Source organism: Rhinatrema bivittatum, chromosome 4, assembly GCF_901001135.1.
Source record: "Rhinatrema bivittatum chromosome 4, aRhiBiv1.1, whole genome shotgun sequence".
Taxonomy (NCBI): domain Eukaryota; kingdom Metazoa; phylum Chordata; class Amphibia; order Gymnophiona; family Rhinatrematidae; genus Rhinatrema; species Rhinatrema bivittatum.
This window is the reverse complement of record NC_042618.1, coordinates 283,152,843-283,174,874: the sequence shown is the minus strand read 5'-3', so window position 1 is coordinate 283,174,874 and position 22,032 is coordinate 283,152,843. Positions and strand designations below refer to the sequence as shown.

The 22,032-nt window shown below is 43.4% G+C and overlaps 1 protein-coding gene across 1 annotated transcript in view; it reads right to left on the bottom strand.

The window, feature by feature from the left end:
- The window catches only part of SOX5 (SRY-box transcription factor 5), a 1,631,810-nt gene that overhangs the window by 476,801 nt on the left and 1,132,977 nt on the right, over nucleotides 1-22,032 (bottom strand). Inside the window, 1 exon segment of the mRNA XM_029600160.1 lies at nucleotides 14,715-14,860. Coding sequence (XP_029456020.1) covers nucleotides 14,715-14,860 — 146 coding nt within the window.

The following is a 22,032-nucleotide window of genomic DNA, read 5'->3' as shown; positions in this document are numbered from 1 at the left end:
CAGTAGCTCCGATTCTGGCTAAGGTGGTCACCTCTGCCTCTGCACGCCGACCTTCCTGGCATTCCCGGGATGACGTAGGCGACCCCCAGTCGCCATCTTGAATCTGCTGTGAGCTAGGGCATGTGCGCAACTGCCTCTTTCTTGTGCACGTCATGGCGTAAACCTCGGGGGCGTTCCCTCCACATGACGTCACTGCCTAAGTTTATTTAAGCCTACCGGACTTTCCTACATATGAGTTAGCAAGGGTTCCATCTTGCTCAATTCCTTTCCTCTGAGACACTTCGCCTTGCTGTTCCTGCATTCCAGACTCAGGTACCCGCTCCTCGGGGGCCTTGCTGCATTCAGGGCTATTTGCTCCTTGGAGAGCCTTATCTGCCTAGTGAGTTCTTCTTCACCAGCTAGTGAGTTCCTCTCGCAGCTTCCTTGGATGATCCTTCTTTTCCTGCTTTGGGTCTCTGCTGCTGCTACTATGAATTCTCTACTACAACACCACGGAGTGAGTACTAGACCTGTTCTACATTACTGCTTCCATCTTGCTGCGTGGATCCTTGGGTTACCCCACTCTGCAGACCACTTCCGGATCCACGCTGTCTTGTGTCAGTTGCCAACATCTATCTCCGGCTTACCCACGCTGCGGACCACTACCGGACCTACCACGCACAAGGCTTACCAAGAAGCAAGTATTCCCTGAGTTACCCCGCTCTGCGGACCACTACCGGAGAATCCATCCCAGGTCTTTCTATTCCAGGACTGAGTTTACAAACCTGCTCCTCGGGTTCCTCTTTGCTGTATAATAAATATTCTCTGACTCCTGTGTCCATCACTGCTGAGACCCCGCCTGTCGTGAAGAGTCCCCACAGGGCTCCTCCCTGTGGGTGGAGTCAGCTCTCTCCATGACCCAAGGGCCCACAAATCCAGTTCAAACATAAGAGACTGGAACTCCATGGACCCGGCTCCTCTCATTCCTGGCCTGGCCCAATGGATTTCGGAGCAACAGAGAACTTTGGAGTCGTTGACTATCGCCTTTAATCAGCTGAACATCAGACTGAATGCTTCTCCTATTCCTGACCAGAATTCATCACCCTCGGTAGTTACTGGGCGTACTACAGTTCCATTGCCTGCTCCTACTCATTTCTCAGGAGATTCCCTGTTGTCTAGGGGCTTTCTAAATCAGTGCTGTATCACTTCTCCTTACAACCGCTGTACTTCCCTTTAGCGATTAACAAGACAACGTATATCTTGTCCTTGTTGGATGGAAAAGCCCTGGCTTGGGCTTCACCATTATAGGAACGCAATGATCCAGTTTTGAATGATTTGCCTGACTTTAAGACTCTCTTCAAATCTGTATTTGATGATCCCACACGCCAGTCTGTAGCTGGTTCAGCACTCCTACACCTCCAACAAGGGACTAAGCCACTCTCGGACTATGTAATCGAATTTAAAACCCTGTCTTCTGAACTCCTATGGGATTCAGGTTGTTTATGAGCTATCTTCTTAGAAGGTTTCAACTCCCGTATAAAAGATAATCTTGCCGCACGTGAGTTGCCTGACACTCTAAGTTCTCTTATTGACCTCTCTGGAAGGACTGACCACCGTATTCGAGAGCAATCTGCTGAGATAAACTTCCCAAGAGAATTCCTTTGGAGGTAATCGCCCTCGCTCCTTGCCTTCAGCTCCAGTCCAGGCATTATCCAATCCTGAAGAAGAAGATGAACCCATGCAATTAGGTCGCAGCCACTTAACTGACAAAGAGAGGCACTTTCGCAAGAAGATGGACCTCTGCATGTATTGCGGGAAGACTGGCCATGCAATCCAAACCTGTCCCATCTGTCCGGGAAACATGCAGACCTAGGATCTAGAGGAAGTGTATAAAGAGGAGGCAGCAAAACACTGCACGGAGCAGCAGTAGCCACAGAGGCATTCACGGAGCGGGATGCCAGTGGCCAGTGGTTGGTGTTCCACCTTCACGGAGCGGAAGGATGGAGGCCTGCCATCTCCATATTTAAAAAAAAAACCAGGGGTGGGCAAGAGTATGTAAAATTAACGAAGAGTTCATAAGCTATAGGTATTACCAATTATTAGGCTTATTCAATATTTGTTGATAGATAATGTGGCTACTTCACTTTCAATACATATCCAACATAGCTCTCTGCTTCAACAGCAGGGGAGAAGAAAAACTAATACTTCACACATATCCAGCATAGCTCCCTGCTTCAACGGCAGAGGAGAAGTAAAACTAATACTTCACGCATATCCAGCATAGCTCTCTGCTTCAACGGCAGGGGAGACATAAAACTAATAGTTCACGCTTATCCAGCATAGCTCTCTGCTACAATGGCAGGGGAGAAGAAAAACAACCAATAAGGGCTGAATAACATAGTCTGGGTAAAACAAATAAGCATGGGTGTAGCTTGCTTATTGCGGCGGTTACTACCCCTAACTAATCAAGCTTGATATTTCACTTGGATGCAGCTCCATCACTGCTCTCTGCATTAATGGTGGGGGTGAAAGGGAAATAGAACCAAAGGTTACTAGGAGCCAAGAGAGACAGATAAGTATGAGAAAAAAAGAAGTGAGGCTTGCTGGGCAGACTAGATGGGCCGATTGGTCTTCTTCTGCCGTCATTTCTATGTTTCTATGTTTCTATGATCCGCCGGAGGACTCTTCCTAGGTCTGACTGCACCATCTCCTCCACTGACTCTCCCAGTTTCTATTATCTCTGGGCCTCTCAAATTCGCCACACAAGCACTAGTCGATTCCGGTGCAGGTGGGAATTTTATTCTGAAAAGATTGGTAGAACATCTACGAATTCCTACCAAACCAGTACCCACACCACTGCTTCTCTCATCCATACATGGAGAGCCGTTGCCAGGAGATGTCTCGCTCACCACACAACCCATTTGCCTACGCACTGGGTCCCTGCATACCAAGACCATCATGTTTCTGATCCTTGAGAAAGCTATCCATCCCATAGTGCTGGGCATCGCATGGTTGCAAGACCATTCTCCCCAGTTCAACTTGTCTTCAATGGAATTATCACAATGAGGTTTGACCTGCCATGACAGATGCTTGAAAAAAGTAACCCCATTGCCAAGCTTGGCCACTTCTACTGCTCTCCCTGGTCTACCACCACAGTATGCATCATTCCAAGACGTATTTTCTAAACAAGCAGCTGATGTGTTTCCACCACACAGACCATTTGACTGTGCAAATAACCTGAAACGTACACAGAGCAACCCAGAGGAATAGTTTATCCGCTCTCTTTATCAGAAACCAAGGCCATGTCAGCCTACATTCAAGAAAATCTACAGAAAGGATTCATTAGACCATCTAAGTCGCCGGCAGGGGCCAGATTCTTTTTTGTCAGCAAGAAGGATAGATCCCTTCGCCCTTGATTGACAATAGAAGTCTGAACGAAATTACCATCAAGGATCAATATCCTTTACCATTAATTTCAGAGTTGTTTGATCTGCTACAAGGCGCAAAGATCTTCACGAAGTTAGATTTAAAGGGCGCTTACAACCTTGTCCGCATTCGTCAAGGGGACGAGTGGAAAACGGCCTTTAATACTCACGATGGCCACTTCGAGTATTTAGTGATGCCATTTGGCCTGTGCAACGCCCAGGTCGTTTTTCAAAATATGATGAACAATATCCTGCGAGACATGCTATACCAGTGTGTGGTCGTATACTTGGATGACATCCTCTTCTTTTCCAGTGTTGTTCAGAGCCATCAAGTGGATGTCATTTATTTATTTTATTTATTTATAAACTTTTCTATACCAATATTCGTGGTAACATCATATCAGTTTACATCATAACAGCAAGGAGGAAAATACATTGAACAGGGGAGGGGGTATACATAGGATAAATAGGAACAATAAAACTTAGTAAGGGAAGAAAGTGAACCAAGCAATAAAATCAACACTAAGAGATAACAGAGGCAATAGATGTTCAACAGTAAGGGGGTCATTTTCAAAGCATTTACTCGAGCAAAACCAGTTTTGCTCGAGTAAATGCTTTTTAAAATCTACCCCTAATTGTGGTTGTAATTAAAATTGCAGCCACCATCACAATAGAAGTAGTTGTGAATGAGATTGCAGCTACAATCACAAACCAGATTATAACAGAGGTTGTAACAGATATATGTACAGGTACTTCGAAGAGCTGGCATGTTAGGAATAAAAGGGGAGCAGGGCAGATGTTATTGGGGGTACGCTTGTTTGAATAGCCAGGTCTTGAGGTCATCGAAGTCTTGCAGAGGCTGCGGGATAATTGTTTATATGCCAAGCTTGAGAAGTGTGCGTTCCACCAGGAGTCTGTTCCCTTCCTAGGATACATCGTGTCTAACAAAGGCTTCCAAATTGATCCCCAGAAGACAAAAAGCACACAAGATTGTCCTCAGCCTACCAGTATTAAAGCTCTCTGTCGCTTCCTGGGCTTCACTAATTATTATCGCACATTCATCAAGATCTACTCAACCTTAACAGCGCCACTTACTGCCATGACTAAAAAAGGAGCCAACCCATCACAGTGGCCTCCGGATGCCATCTCTGCCTTTCAAGCTCTCAAGGAGGCATTCCTCAAGAAACCTTGTTTACGTCATCCTGACTCTCATCGGCCATTCATCATCGAGGTCGACGCCTACGATGTTGGCATAGGGGCCGTGCTAAGTCAGCACAGTGATATGCATACTCTTCATCCCTGCTCATTTTTCTCAATATGCTTTTTGCCAGCCAAGAGAAATTATGGCATTGGCAACAAAGAGTTGCTCACTATCAAGCTTGCATGGCACCCCTGGCTAGAAAGTGCTCAACACCAGATAACAGTGTTTACTGATCACAAGAACATGGAATATTAACGTCATGCACAGAGACTCAACCATCGTCAAGCTCAATGGTCATTATTCTTCAACTGATTTGATTTCTTGCTCAAATAACATCCTGCTGATAAAAATGTCCAGGCAGATGCCCTCTCATGCTCCTTTACACCTGAAGATGTCCCTGATGCACCCCATCACATCATCAACCCAGAGAAGATAGTTCTGGCTATCTAGCGGGTAAAACAGTGGTTCCTCAAAATCTACGGAAGAAATTTCTGAACTGGGCTCATGACTCCCAGTTAGCCAGTCATCCTGGACAGGCCCGTACGCTTACCACCCTTCAATGGCCACCTATGAAAAATGACGTCCAAGCGTACGTTGAATCCTGCGCTACCTGTGCCAGACAAAAGCCTCCTGCTGGTCACCCTTGGGGTCTCCTAAAGCCATTACCAGTTCCAAACGAACCATGGACGCACATCGTGACCAATTTTGACGTTGTTTTGCCACCTTCAATACTATATGGGTCACAGTGGATTGATTCTCAAAGATGGTGTACTTTGTGGCTTTACCCAGACTACCATCTGCCTCAGAATTTGCCAAACTGTTCATACGGCATATATTCCGCATGCACAGGATGCCTAAGCACATAGTTTCCGACATAATTGTTCAATTCACCGCCAAGTTCTGGAGGGCGCTGTGTCATAAATTTGACATTACATTAGACCTGACATCAGCGTATCACCCCCAATCAAATGGGCAAACAGAGAGAATGAATCGGACTCTCAAACAGTTCATTCGTGCCTATGTCAACAATAGGCAGAGTGATTGGGCAGAACGTTTACCCTGGGCTGAGTTCGCCCTAAACTCTCATCCTGCTTCTGCCGCTGGATTCACTCCATTCCAGATTGTATATGGTCATCAGCCATTGCCACCTCTTCCAATACCTTTGTCAGGTATATCACAAGCAGCTCAGGCTACTGCTGAAGAGATTCACCAACTCTGGCCTCAAACTAAGGACCTTCTGCACAAAGCAGGACAATGGGCCAAAAAGCAATACGACGCTCATCACAGAGCAGCACCTCAGCTTGAGCCAGGAGACAAGGTATGGCTCAGTACCAAGTACCTCCACCTTAATCTGCCGTCAATCAGATTTGCTCCACGCTACATTGGACCCTTCTCTGTCCTTCGCCATCTAGGTCCCTTGACCTACAGCCTGAAGTTACCATCATCCATGAAAATACACGCTTTCAACGTTTCACTGCTGAAGCCTCTCATCCTCTCAGAATTCTCTCACAAGACTCCAGACCCACAGCCTCTGGATGCTGAAGAGGACATCACATACAAAGTAGATGACATCTTGGATGTAAGTAAGAGAAGAAAACATTGGGAATACCTAATTTCATAGGAAGGATACAGTCCAGAAGAAAACAGCTGGGAACCTGCTGTCAACATCCTTGACAAAGGAACAAAATAAAAAGTAACCGAAAGTCCTTCAAAGAATTCTTTATTGATTACCCGACTCCAGTCCTGAGTTTTGCCCACCAAGGGGCTGCTTCAGGGGCTATAAAAATGAATAAATAGTGATAAAATTATTCAATCAATTATATAACTATAAAACACAAATAGTTTAAATTGATTAAAATAAATTAAAATTAATAAAAATAAAATTAATAAAAAAGATGCAAAGAAGATTCTAAACAACCATTCAAATTATGCAGTGGTAAATAATTAAAGGATGTTCAATAATAAATCAGAAAAAGGTGAGGAGGAACCTAGAACAAAATACAAACAAGATTCAAACACAAAGCAGCCATAAACAAGTATCTAAAACGTACTTAATAGTCCTGCTTACATAGTTGAATATGAAAAATTTAAAAGAGATGAAGCAGATTATAAAAATGACAAGATTTATCAGTGGCATGGTTTTAACAAACCTTTCCATAAACCTTTCTATAAGAATGACAAAACACCACCACATACAAATAAAAAAAGATATAATGAAGATAGACAAAATGAAATATCTAGTCCCAACAGAGACAGAAATGCTAAGCGTATACGCAGCACCACAGATGATGAAATAGATCCCTCAGCGCCCCTCTTTAGTTCAGAAATTGAATGTGTAAGACAGGATAGAGGTGAAACACGGGTATCACAAGTCAATAGGATTTGGAGAAAGAATTCAGAACAGGATGGGATTCAGAACAAAAAGTGGGATACCCCTTTTTTCAGAGGAAGAGGGGGATGGAGAGGGAGAGGCAGAGGGAGAGGTTTTCAGTATCAGGGATACAACCATTTCCAGCCTCACAATCAGGGATACAATCAGTTCCACAATCCGTTTCGAAATCATCGAGATTGAAAACAAATAATAAGATAGTCAACATCTCCTCTCGGACATTGAGTTAAGATGAAGAGAAAGTACTAAACAAAGGCCTGCCATTTGTTCCGACTGCAACATACAATGCTTTTAAGACTCGTGTAGATTTATTTAAATTTACCAGAAAACTTAAGGTACTCGAATTTTTTTCAAATACTGACCAGACAAATACTGACATTTCAATTGTAAAATGTCCAAGTAAATGGGTGCCTCCTGGTGGTGTCCATCCAATCATACAGACCTACGAGACTTTAGTATTGAATGATCTAGCTAAAGAAGAACAAAAAGATACTAATAAACACCATCGAAATTTGACCAAAAAGGAAATGGATGCCATTACAAATTTAAGAAATGATGACAATATTGTGATAAAAGCGGCAGACAAGGGAGGGTCCATAGTGATTATGGACCGGACAACATATATTACAGAGATTCAAAGACAATTATCCGATCAATCATTTTACTGTAAATTATCGAGTGATCCTACTAAAAAAATCAAAAATCAGATAGACACCTTACTCGCAACAGCGAAAGAAGGGAATTTCATCACAAATAAGGAATTTGAATTTCTGACCGTGAATCATCCAGTTCTCCCAACAATATACGTCTTACCTAAAATCCATAAATCCTTAATTGAACCACCAGGAAGGCCAATTATCTCAGCAATTGGCTCATTGCTCGAACCTTTGTCCACTTTCATAGACACATTTCTCAAAAAACAAGTCCCTTCCATTTCATCATATATTAGAGATTCGTCCGATTTTATTACAATATTAGAGAACTTTCCACAAGTGAAAGATGAGTCCTTAATGGTCACCATGGACATTGAATCGTTATATACAAACATTCTGCAAACATCAGCTGTAGAGATTGTAACTGAACAACTTTTGAAACACAATGTACATAGACGCATACCGAATCAACTGGTTATAGAATTAGCAGAAATAGCTTTAACAAATAATTTCTTCAAATTCAATAAAGATTTTTTTCTCCAAATTAAAGGAGTTGCAATGGGTTCTGCTATGGCTCCTTCCATAGCAAATGTATATGTTGCGAAATTCAAAGAAAGCTTCTTGATAGCACATAGATGGTCTGCTAACATAATTTTATGGAAAAGGTATATAGACGATATATTTCTACTATGGAATGGATCTCAGGAAGACCTTGCAGAGTTTTACAATTGGCTTAATACATTAGACCTTAATCTCAAATTTACAATGCAATTCAATACAAGTTCTATTTCCTTTTTAGATATTCAAATTTCTTTAAAAGAGGGCAGATTTCATACGGACATTTACAGAAAGCCGACAGACTCTAATAAACTTTTACATTTCGACAGTTGCCACAATAGGTCCTTAATGAATAATCTACCATACTCACAATTCTTACGACTTAGAAGACTTTGCGCAGATGATGCAACATTTAAATATAGAGCTGTTGAAATGAAGCAGAGATTTCTCGACAGAGCTTATCCGGAGAAGTATGTTATGTGTGGTCTTAATAGAGCACTCAAACAAAAAAGGTCCGACCTTCTTCAACCCAAGATTAAGAGACCAAACGTTAAAATTACTTGTCCGTTGACATACACGCACATGTCACATAATATAATCAAAATTTTGAAACGTCACTGGCCAATGATTCAATTGATAGATGGGTGTAAAGATAAAGAGATATTAATAGCAAATAAAATATCTAAAAACATTAAAGATTATGTTTCCCCATCAGCTCTACCACAGAAACAGTTAGCAGATATCAGACCGGCTGGACATAGACCTTGCAATGCATGCTCTGTATGTAATGTCAATATAAAGACCAACAATGTAGATATCCCAGGTACTGGCAGGAAATTCGTATTAAAACAATTTACAAACTGCAGGAGCAAAGGCGTTATTTACGCAGTTATATGTCCGTGTAACAAGATGTACATTGGTAAGACAGTTAGAGAATTTAGAAAAAGGATTATAGAACACAAAAGTAACATCAACAGGAAAATGGTGTCTAAACCTCTAGTTGATTATTCACTAGAGGCAAACGCACAATAAAGCTCTGGAATTTGTTGCCAGAGAAGGTAGTTAGTGCAGTTAGTGTTGCCAGAGAAGGTAGTTAGTATTGCCAGAGAAGGTAGTTAGTGCAGTTAGTGTAGCTGGGTTCAAAAAAGGTTTGGATGAGTTCTTGGAGGAGAGGTCCATTAATGGCTATTAATCAATTATACTTAGGGAATAGCCACTGCTATTAATTGCATCAGTAGCATGGGTTCTTCTTAGTGTTTGGGTAATTGCCAGGTTCTTGTGGCCTGGTTTTTGGCCTCTGTTGGAAACAGGATGCTGGGCTTGATGGACCCTTGGTCTGACCCAGCATGGCAATTTCTTATGTTCTTATGTTCTTAATGACTATAAATTTTGCGTTCTGTTACAACCCTCGATGCACTGGAGAGGAGGCGATCTAGACAAAATACATTTACAGCAAGAACAAAAATTAATTTATGATTTTAATACAATGTCACCACATGGTTTAAACCTAGATATTGATTACTCTGTCTTTTTATAGCATAAAGTCCGTTTTCTTTTCAAGTAATTTTTTATCTATGTAGAGTACATCACAGTATAATAGGAGTTTATAATCTATTATATTTTTTTTATAATAGCATTTTGGTTTTTCCTCTAAGTATTTGCATTAGGGTTTCATTTTGCTTATTTCGTGGAGTACATCACAGGCTATTAGGTTTTTTAGATTCCTGGAATATTTTTATCTATGTTCAATATCAATATTTGCATTATCCTCATGCATATTTAGTCTTATGAATAAATTAATAACTGTGTATTTGGACTTTTTATGAAGTTTGGTGAGTAGAAGGACAAATAGACTCCATATAATTGATTGCGTTTTATTTTTTTATTTATTTTTATATTTTTTGATTGACATTCCCTACACGTTGTTTTTAGTTAGTATTTATGTCTATTTTACATTCGAGTAGTTTTTATAATTCACTGTTTTAAGTGGTATACGATAATAAGACCGTTTGGGAACTATATTTAATCATATGAAAGATTATTTGGCAATAGATTTTACCTATGAGTTAAGGTATGTAAGTGATTGATATTTGTGATTAGCAAAACCACGCCCTCATGAGCTGATTGACATTTCCCCAATTCCTACATGTTTATTTTAGTTTTATTTTCATTTTTATTTTACCCTCCAATTGTATAATTTTTCATTTTTTGTTTAGTCATTTCTTCTTTCAATAATGCTAGTTTTGAAGTTCGTCTTTTTTCCCTGCCCCTAGTGAGTTGATTGACACCTATTTTGGCGCCAAACTTAAACATAAAAGACATCTTGTTTGAATGTCCTCTCCTTTTGTTTGAATTTTTCGTGTATACTAGACGCATAGTAAGTATGGCAAGTGGATTTATTTAAGTCAAAATTTTGTACATCTTTTTTCTAGTCATCAGCTTAACATTTATTCTGACAATGCCGCTTTAGTATTAATGGTGACAGCAATCGCCAATACAAGCTTTTTTCCGCGGTATTTTACTTAGATTTGGTGTAACCAAAGTTTATTTTGACACAAAGATGACCCATTTGTAAAATATTAGAGGTTTGTCAAGTCGAGTTAATATTATTGCTACATTCGCTGTATGTTTTATTAATGTTTTGGCACCATATTTATTCATATGAAAGATTCTTTCGAGATAAGGTATGTAACGGATTTACATTTGCGATTAGCAAAACCATGCCCCCACGAGTTGATTGACATTTCCTTATTCTCACATGTTCTTTTTATTTTTAGTTTACCCTCCGGTGCTTTTATTTTTCACTTTTTGTTTAGCCATTTCTTTCTATATTCGTTCCGAAGTTCGTTGTTTTCCCCGCCCCTAGTGAGTTGATTGACATCTATTTTGACGCCAAGCATTAAAGATAACTTTTTTGGTTGGAGTACACTAGATGCATAGGATGTATGGCAAGTGGGTTTATTTAAGTCAAAATGTTATTAAATCTTCTCTTTACTTAATAAGATCACTTTGAATCATCAGCTTAACATTTATTCTGACAATGCCACTCTAGCACTAGTGGTAACAGCAATAGCTAATATAAGCTCTCTTCCGCGTTATTTTACTCATATTTTGTGTGACCAAAGATAATTTTGCCACAAAGTTGACCCATTTGTAAACACTAAAGGTTGGTCAGCTTGAGCTAATATCATTGCTACACTTGTCATATGTTCTATTAATGTTTCGGCACCATGCTTTTTCCACAGCCAATAGAAGTACCCCCCTGTGGGTTTTTAAAAAAAATACATCAAAGTAGAGTCGTTGTTTTAACTTTAAGTCACAATTTGGACAATGCCGTTTCCACATTAATTTTTGATAGTTTTTTAAAAAATAAATTAAAAATGCTTGATAAAAACTTCTGGCTGTGTTTCGAGATATAGTACACTTGTCATATAAATGATAGGAATCACCAACTTATTAATCATCTTTTAGTATTTATATATAATAGTTAATGAATATATCCGCTTGAACTTCTAAATACATATGATATTTTTAGTCTGCAGCTTACATGCACTGCTGCCTTAATCTTTAAGGTAGAACAATTACACTTATTATAAGCACTTCGTCATTTTTTGCACCGTTTAAATAGTATTTAATTTGATTTAATTAATCTTCAAGCACGAACACTTTTTAGTATTTATATATATACAATATATCACAACACTTCACCTTTTGGTCATCGGAATAATTTTGCTATTATATTTAATTCATTTGTAACAAGATGAGTTGTCTATTGTCAATCTGTTTGGAGATCGTTATTTAGAATAAGAGAAGTTGATTATTGAGTTTTTTTTAATAACAATATTTTCTATCTTAAAACAAGCGGCACTATAGCCATTTGACTATTTTGCATATCACTTTACTAACCTTCAGATAATTTTACAAAATTGAATAAGACTAAGAGCGTTGCCTGATGATATTAGCCATTTAATTTGTTCCCCATATACATCTTTTTAGTTGAATTTACAAACTGCTTTTAACCACAATCGAGGGGATTCCCGATTGATGGATGGGAATACAATATCTGCTTGCACCAATAAACAGGGCTAACTAGTAAGCCCATTGAAGATACTAAAGTAAGCTAACTATAACCCACTATGCTGTTATGCTGACATATTTTTTAACACCTATTTATACTTACTCCTATAATAATAATTGTTTTTACATTCAAGCCTGTGATGTATTCCAACCGATTGAGCTGACTTAAGAATGTGACATTTTAAAGCCTGTACAGGTATGATTCATAATTAATGATTTTTAATTTTTGATATTCAACTATGTAAGCAGAACTATTAAGTACGTTTTAGATACTTGTTTATGGCTGCTTTGTGTTTGAATCTTGTTTGTATTTTGTTCTAGGTTCCTCCTCACCTTTTTCTGATTTATTATTGAACATCCTTTAATTATTTACCACTGCATAATTTGAATGGTTGTTTAGAATCTTCTTTGCGTCTTTTTTATTAATTTTATTTTTATTAATTTTAATTAATTTTAATCAATTTAAACTATTTGTGTTTTATAGTTATATAATTGATTGAATAATTTTATCACTATTTATTCATTTTTATAGCCCCTGAAGCAGCCCCTTGGTGGGCGAAACTCAGGCCTGGAGTCAGGTAATCAATAAAGAATTATTTGAAGGACTTTCGGTTACTTTTTATTTTGTTCCTCATGGCTTTTCTAGACCGCCTTCCTCTCTGTTTTTTGGGAACATCCTTGACAAAGACATGTTACATCGTTTCCATTTAACTCACCCAAGGAAGCCGAAACCCCCGGGAAGGGCCCTAAAACTGTTGCACCCGTCGGTTGCAGATGGCTGCGATCTTTGCTGCTCACCTCATTTTGCCCAGTAGCTCCGATTCTGGCTAAGATGGCCGCCTCTGGCTCTGCACGCCGACCTCCCTGGCATTCCCGGGATGGCGTGGGCGATCCCAGTTGCCATCTTGAATCTGGTGTGACCTAGGGCACACGTGCGCGCGCCTGCCTCCTTCTTGTGCACATCATGGCGAGAACCTCAAGAGCATCCCCTCCGCATGATGTCACTGCCTACGTGTATTTAATAGAGATGAGTTTCGTTTTTCTGGCTCGGGTCGGGTTTTGGTTTGATCGCCTATGGGATCAGAGTCCCCCCCAAGACTTGCCAAAAGACCCTGGAGGTCCAGCGGAGGTCCGGAGCAATCTTCTGCACTCGGGTCGTCAGCTGCCAGTATTCAAAATGGCGCTGATAGCCTTGCCCTTATGATGTCACAGGGGCTACCGGTGCCATTGGTCAGCCCCTGTCACCTGCTCCTACCAAGTGACAGAGGCTGACCAATGGCACCGGTAGCCCCTGTGACATCATAAGGGCAAGGCTATTGGCGCCATTTTGAGTCATAGCAGGCCTGACAGCATGGAGGGAGAGATCGCTCGCGGGACCCCACTGGACCACCAGGGATTTTTAGTAAGTCTTGGGGAGGGATCAGGATGGTGGTGGGGGGTGTAAGAAAGTAATATTTAAGGGTTGGGGTGAGTTTTTTTGTTTTTTTTAAATAAATGTGCCCCTCCCCCTGCACTAACCCGAAAAATGAATTTTCCCCGAAGCTCGGGGAAAATCCGTTTTGTGGTTCAGGTCCGCCCGACCTGTTGAAATTGCCTAATTTGCAATAAACGAATGCACATCTCTAGTACTTAAGCCTACCGGACTTTCCTACCTACGAGTTAGCAAGGGTTCCATCTTGCTCAATTCCTTTCCTCTGAGACGCTTCGCCTCGCTGTTCCTGCATTTCAGGCTGAGTGACTCAGGTCCCCGCTCTTGGGGGCCTTGCTGCACTAAGGGCTATGCGTTCCTCGGAGAGCCTTATCTGCCTGTCTCACCTTCACCAGCTAGTGAGTTCCACTCGAAGCTTCCTTGGATGACCCTTCTGTTACTGCTTCGGGTCTCCGCTGCTGCTACTATTACGAATTCTCTACTACAACACCACTGAGTGAGTACTAGACCTGCTCTACATTACTGCTTCCATCTTGCTGTGTGGATCCTCGGGTTACCCTGCTCTGCGAACCACTACTGGATCCACGCTGTCTTGTGCCAGTTGCCAACATCTATCTCCGGATTACCCCGCGCTGCGGACCACTACCAGAGATTCCATGCACAAGGTCTACCAAGAAGCAAGTATTCCCCTGGTTACCCCGCTCTGCGGACCACTACCAGAGAATCCATCCCAGGTCTTCCTGCTCCAGGACTGAGTTTACAAACCCGCTGCTCGGGTTCCTCTTTGCTGTATAATATTCTCTGACTCCTGTGTCCATCACTGCTGAGACCCCACCTGTCAAGGAGAGTCCCCACAGGGCTCCTCCCTATGGGTGGAGTCAGCTGTCTCCATGACCCAAGGGCCCACAAACCCAATTCAAACATAACATTTATTATGTACTACAGTGTCTTCAGGCATGCACAGTTACAATGGAAATGACCACCTAAAATTTCAGTAACTCACCTTTTCTGTTCTACAGTTATTCAGACCCAGATTATTCACTACTGCCATATTCCCATCCAGCACTTGTTGTTCCCTCTGAAGTTGTTCTTTCATCTGTTGAGCTTCCTGTATAGCCTTAGCAACAGCATCATGGTCTTTTAAATAACCTGATGACATAATAGAAGAAAGGAAATCTGAAAAGTAAAATATTTAAAATCTCAGTGTTTTATAGCTATAAACATCAACCATGTTTTCTCTTTTAGTGTTTAGTTCAGGGCTTCCCAAACCTGTCCTGGGGACCTCACAGCCAGTCTGATTTTCAGAATATCCACAATGAATATACATGAGAGAAATTTGCAGACACTTATTCCCCATGGTATGGAAATTAATCATAAGCATAGTTATTGTGAATATCCTGAAAACCTGTCTGCTTGTGGAGTCCACAGGACAGATTTGAGAAGCCCTGATTTAGTTCAATACTTAAGAACATAGGAACATAAGAAATTGCAATGCTGGGTCAGACCAAGGGTCCATCAAGTCCAGCATCCTGTTTCCAACAGAGGCCAAACCAGGCCACAAGAACTTGGCAATTACCCAAACAATAAGAAGATCACATACTACTGATGCAATTAAGAGCAGTGGCTATTGCCTAAGTAAACTTGATTAATAGCAGTTAATGGACTTCTCCTCCAAGAACTTATCCAAACCTTTTTTGAACCCAGCTGCACTAACTGCACTAACCACATCCTCTGGCAACAAATTCCAGAGCTTTATTGTGCGTTGAGTGAAAAATAATTTTTTCCAATTAGTTTTTTTTTTTTTTGTTTTTTTTTTAATTCTTTATTTATTGCTTTTTAATACATAAACAAACTGAAAAACATTTTGCTTATTGGTAACATCGTGAGTACTTTCATTGCACAAAACTAATACAAATTCTTTTGCCATTTCAAAACAAGGAAAATAGATTTATATTCACATCTTTAAACAAAACCTTAGTATGCAAAAGATCTATATAATTCTTTAACCATTATTTATATAATTCCAGTCTCACTCCCAGCAGAAAAATAATTGGGATCCCGAAACCATTTAAGGAACATATAAGGAAATCAATAATCTAACTTTACTGGTTGCACATAATTTCCAATTAGTTTTAAATGTGCTACTTGCTAACTTCATGGAATGCCCCCTAGTCCTTCTATTATTCGAAAGTGTAAATAACCGTATTCACATTTACTCGTTCAAGACCTCTCATGATCTTAAAGACTTCTATCATATTCCCCCTCAGGCATCGCTTCTCCAAACTGAACAGCCCTAACCTCTTCAGCCTTTCCTCATAGGGGAGCTGTTCCATCCCCTTTATCATTTTGGTTGCCCTTCTCTGTACCTTCTCCATCGCAACTATATCTTTTTGAGATGCGGCGATCAGAATTGTACACAGAATTCAAGGTGTGGTCTCAACATGGAGCGATATAGAGGCAATATGACATTTTACGTTTTATTAACCATTCCCTTCCTAATAATTCCTAACATTCTGTTTGCTTTTTTGACTGCTGCAGGACACTGAGCCGACGATTTTAAAGTATTATCCACTATGATGCCTAGATCTTTTTCCTGGCTCCTAATATGGAACCTAACATCATGTAACTACAGCAAGGGTTATTTTTCCCTATATGCAACACCTTGCACTTGTCCACATTAAAGTTCATCTGCCATTTGGATGCCCAAACTTCCAGTCTTGCAAGATCTTCCTGTAATGTATCACAATCACCTTGTGATTTAACTACTCTGAATAATTTTGTATCATCCGCAAATTTGATAACCTCACTCATTGTATTCCTTTCCAGATCATTTATATATATATATATATATATATATATATATATATATATATTAGGGATGTGAATCGTTTTCCATATCGTCTTAACGATAGAAATCGTGTGGCAGGGCAAGAAAATCGTCTTAGGCACGATTTTTTAGTTAAAAAATCGTTAAAAATCGTTTTTTTCCGATTAGTGCGCACTAACTCGAGTTAGTGCGCACTAACGGGAGTTAGTGCGCACTAACTGGGAGTTAGTGCGCACTAACTGAAAATGATACAATTTGACACTTTTCAGGTCAGTTAAGGTCAGTTTAGGAATGAATATGTATTCCTATTGGCTGCCCTCTTATTTATTCATGTTACCAAGTTTCCTACTGACAGTATATGGGGGATGGGAAATGGAAACAGTTGGTAGCTTGACAAAACAAGTAATGTGATCAGTCAATGTGACTAGAACTTGTGCCCTAACCCTGATACCAGGGGTATTGTGATCTTCCTGCACACAGTGCCCTATCCCTATTAATACCAGGAGTGTTGTGATCTTCCTGCACACAGTGCCCTATCCCTAATACCAGGGGTGTTGTGATCTTCCTGCACACAGTGCCCTATTCCTGATACTGGGGGTGTTGTGATCTTCCTGCACACAGTGCCCTATTCCTGATACCGGGGGTGTTGTGATCTTCTTGCACACATCCCGATATCAGGGATAGGGCACTGCATGCAGGAAGATCACAACACCCCTGGTATCAGGGATAGGGCACTGTGTGCAGGAAGATCACAATACCCCGGAGGAGTGAGGGTCAGGCAGCTCCCCCCTGTCTGTGAAGCCAGCCTCTCACTAGTAATGCAGGGAGGGAGCTGTCTCAGACTTCACCATCCTCCCCCCCCCCCCCCCTTACCCACACACCATTCACTAGCTGGGACATGGGGGAAGTCAGGAGTGAGGGTCAGGCAGCTCCCCCCTGTCTGTGAAGCCAGCCTCTCACTAGTAATGCAGGGAGGGAGCTGTCTCAGACTTCACCATCCACCCCCCCCCCCTCACCCCCACACCATTCACTAGCTGGGACATGGGGGAAGTCAGGAGTGAGGGACAGGCAGCTCCCCCCTGTCTGTGAAGCCAGCCTCTCACTAGTAATGCAGGGAGGGAGCTGTCTCAGACTTCACCATCCTCCCCCCCCCTCACCCACACACCATTCACTAGCTGGGACATGGGGGAAGTCAGGAGTGAGGGTCAGGCAGCTCCCCCCTGTCTGTGAAGCCAGCCTCTCACTAGTAATGCAGGGAGGGAGCTGTCTCAGACTTCACCATCCTCCCCCCCCCCCCTCACCCACACACCATTCACTAGCTGGGACATGGGGGAAGTCAGGAGTGAGGGTCAGGCAGCTCCCCCCTGTCTGCAAAGCCAGCCTTTCACTAGTAATGCAGGGAGGGAGCTGTCTCAGACTTCACCATCCTCCCCCCCCCTCACCCACACACCATTCACTAGCTGGGACATGGGGGAAGTCAGGAGTGAGGGTCAGGCAGCTCCCCCCTGTCTGTGAAGCCAGCCTCTCACTAGTAATGCAGGGAGGGAGCTGTCTCAGACTTCACCATCCACCCCCCCCCCCTCACCCACACACCATTCACTAGCTGGGACATGGGGGAAGTCAGGAGTGAGGGACAGGCAGCTCCCCCCTGTCTGTGAAGCCAGCCTCTCACTAGTAATGCAGGGAGGGAGCTGTCTCAGACTTCACCATCCTCCCCCCCCCCCCCCCCACACACCATTCACTAGCTGGGACATGGGGGAAGTCAGGAGTGAGGGTCAGGCAGCTCCCCCCTGTCTGTGAAGCCAGCCTCTCACTAGTAATGCAGGGAGGGAGCTGTCTCAGACTTCACCATCCCCCCCCCCCCTCACCCACACACCATTCACTAGCTGGGACATGGGGGAAGTCAGGAGTGAGGGTCAGGCAGCTCCCCCCTGTCTGCGAAGCCAGCCTTTCACTAGTAATGCAGGGAGGGAGCTGTCTCAGACTTCACCATCCTCCCCCCCCCCCCCCTCACCCACACACCATTCACTAGCTGGGACATGGGGGAAGTCAGGAGTGAGGGTCAGGCAGCTCCCCCCTGTCTGTGAAGCCAGCCTCTCACTAGTAATGCAGGGAGGGAGCTGTCTCAGACTTCACCATCCTCCCCCCCCCCCCTCACCCACACACCATTCACTAGCTGGGACATGGGGGAAGTCAGGAGTGAGGGTCAGGCAGCTCCCCCCTGTCTGTGAAGCCAGCCTCTCACTAGTAATGCAGGGAGGGAGCTGTCTCAGACTTCACCATCCTCCCCCCCCCCCCTCACCCACACACCATTCACTAGCTGGGACATGGGGGAAGTCAGGAGTGAGGGTCAGGCAGCTCCCCCCTGTCTGTGAAGCCAGCCTCTCACTAGTAATGCAGGGAGGGAGCTGTCTCAGACTTCACCATCCTCCCCCCCCCCCCCTCACCCACACACCATTCACTAGCTGGGACATGGGGGAAGTCAGGAGTGAGGGTCAGGCAGCTCCCCCCTGTCTGTGAAGCCAGCCTCTCACTAGTAATGCAGGGAGGGAGCTGTCTCAGACTTCACCATCCTCCCCCCCCCCCCTCACCCACACACCATTCACTAGCTGGGACATGGGGGAAGTCAGGAGTGAGGGTCAGGCAGCTCCCCCCTGTCTGTGAAGCCAGCCTCTCACTAGTAATGCAGGGAGGGAGCTGTCTCAGACTTCACCATCCTCCCCCCCCCCCCTCACCCACACACCATTCACTAGCTGGGACATGGGGGAAGTCAGGAGTGAGGGTCAGGCAGCTCCCCCCTGTCTGTTAAGCCAGCCTCTCACTAGTAATGCAGGGAGGGAGCTGTCTCAGACTTCACCATCCTCCCCCCCCCCCCTCACCCACACACCATTCAATAGCTGGGACATGGGGGAAGTCAGGAGTGAGGGTCAGGCAGCTCCCCCCTGTCTGTGAAGCCAGCCTCTCACTAGTAATGCAGGGAGGGAGCTGTCTCAGACTTCACCATCCTCCCCCCCCCCCCCCTCACCCACACACCATTCACTAGCTGGGACATGGGGGAAGTCAGGAGTGAGGGTCAGGCAGCTCCCCCCTGTCTGTGAAGCCAGCCTCTCACTAGTAATGCAGGGAGGGAGCTGTCTCAGACTTCACCATCCTCCCCCCCCCCCCCCCTCACCCACACACCATTCACTAGCTGGGACATGGGGGAAGTCAGGAGTGAGGGTCAGGCAGCTCCCCCCTGTCTGCGAAGCCAGCCTCTCACTAGTAATGCAGGGAGGGAGCTGTCTCAGACTTCACCATCCTCCCCCCCCCCTCACCCACACACCATTCACTAGCTGGGACATGGGGGAAGTCAGGAGTGAGGGTCAGGCAGCTCCCCCCTGTCTGTGAAGCCAGCCTCTCACTAGTAATGCAGGGAGGGAGCTGTCTCAGACTTCACCATCCTCCCCCCCCCCCCTTCACCCACACACCATTCACTAGCTGGGACATGGGGGACGTCAGGAGTGAGGGTCAGGCAGCTCCCCCCTGTCTGTGAAGCCAGCCTCTCACTAGTAATGCAGGGAGGGAGCTGTCTCAGACTTCACCATCCTCCCCCCCCCCCCCTCACCCACACACCATTCACTAGCTGGGACATGGGGGAAGTCAGGAGTGAGGGTCAGGCAGCTCCCCCCTGTCTGTGAAGCCAGCCTCTCACTAGTAATGCAGGGAGGGAGCTGTCTCAGACTTCACCATCCTCCCCCCCCCCCCCTCACCCACACACCATTCACTAGCTGGGACATGGGGGAAGTCAGGAGTGAGGGTCAGGCAGCTCCCCCCTGTCTGTGAAGCCAGCCTCTCACTAGTAATGCAGGGAGGGAGCTGTCTCAGACTTCACCATCCTCCCCCCCCCCCTCACCCACACACCATTCACTAGCTGGGACATGGGGGAAGTCAGGAGTGAGGGTCAGGCAGCTCCCCCCTGTCTGTGAAGCCAGCCTCTCACTAGTAATGCAGGGAGGGAGCTGTCTCAGACTGGTATCAGGGTTAGGGCACTGTGTGCAGGAAGATCACAACACTCCTGGTATTAATAGGGATAGGGCACTGTAAGAGATGACTGTAGTAGATTGAATAAAGATCTGATGTTTCTGCTCTCCTCACACCAAACAAAAACAACACACAAGCAGATAAGCCCTTCTTACAAAGCTGAGCTAGTGAGTTAAGTAGGAGGAAAAGTAAACATACTGGTGCCAGTGTGGCTACTTAAAAAATACACTTACCAACAATCAATTACATATATTTGAACTGTGTACAGTTCCAGCCAGGACCACCTTTCTAAAATGCACAGTGATTGGCAAATTCAACATGCACTAGCATTTCAGGTGCCTGCTAACAAAAATAATAAACAAACAAGTTCTAGTCACGTGAGTGCTGATCATTACATTACTTTTTTTGTCAAGCTTCCAACTGTTTCCATTTCACATCCCCCCAACCATATTGGTAACATCAATAGATAAGAGCACAGCCAGCCAATAGGAATACATACATACATATTCATTCCTAAGTGACCTTTACTGACCTGGGAAGTGTGAACACTTTGTTTCATTTTCTGTTGGTGTTCGTTAGTTTCCAGTTCCATTTCCCATCCCCCCAACCATCACCTCAGTGGTAACCTTGGTAATATCAATAGATAAGAGGGCAGCCAGCCAATAGGAACACATATTCATTCCTAACTGACCTTCAGTGACCTGGAAAGTGTTTATTTGTATCATTTTCAGTTAGTGCGCACTAAATCGAGTTAGTGCGCACTAACGGGGAGTTAGTGCGCACTAACTCGAGTTAGTGCGCACTAACACGATTTAACGATTTTTAACGATAAATCGTTAGAATTTCTATTGTATCGTGTTCTATAACGATTTAAGACGATATAAACATTATCGGACGATAATTTTAATCGTTGAAAAACGATTCACATCCCTAATATATATATTGTAAAGCACCGGACCAAGTACAGATCCCTGAGGCACTCTACTGTTTACCCTTTTCCACTGAGAAAACGGACCATTTAATCCTACTCTCTGTTTCCTGTCTTTTAACCAGTTTATAATCCATAAAAGGATATTGCTTCCTATCCCATGACTTTTTAGTTTTCTTAGAAGCCTCTCATGAGGGACTTTGTCAAACGCCTTCTGAAAATCCAAATACACTGCATCTACCGGTTCACCTTTATCCACATGTTTATTAACCCCTGCAAAAAAATGATGCAGATTTGTTAAGCAAGACTTCCCTTGGGTAAATCCATATTGACTGTGTTCCATTAAACCATGTCTTTCTATATGCTCTACAATTTTGATCTTGAAAAATGTTTACACTATTTTTCTTGGCACTGAATTCAGGCTCACTGGTCTATAGTTACACGGATCGCCCCTGGAGCCTTTTTTAAATATTGGGGTTACATTGGCTACCCTCCAGTCTTCAAGTACAATGGATGATTTTAATGATAGGTTACAAATTTTAACTA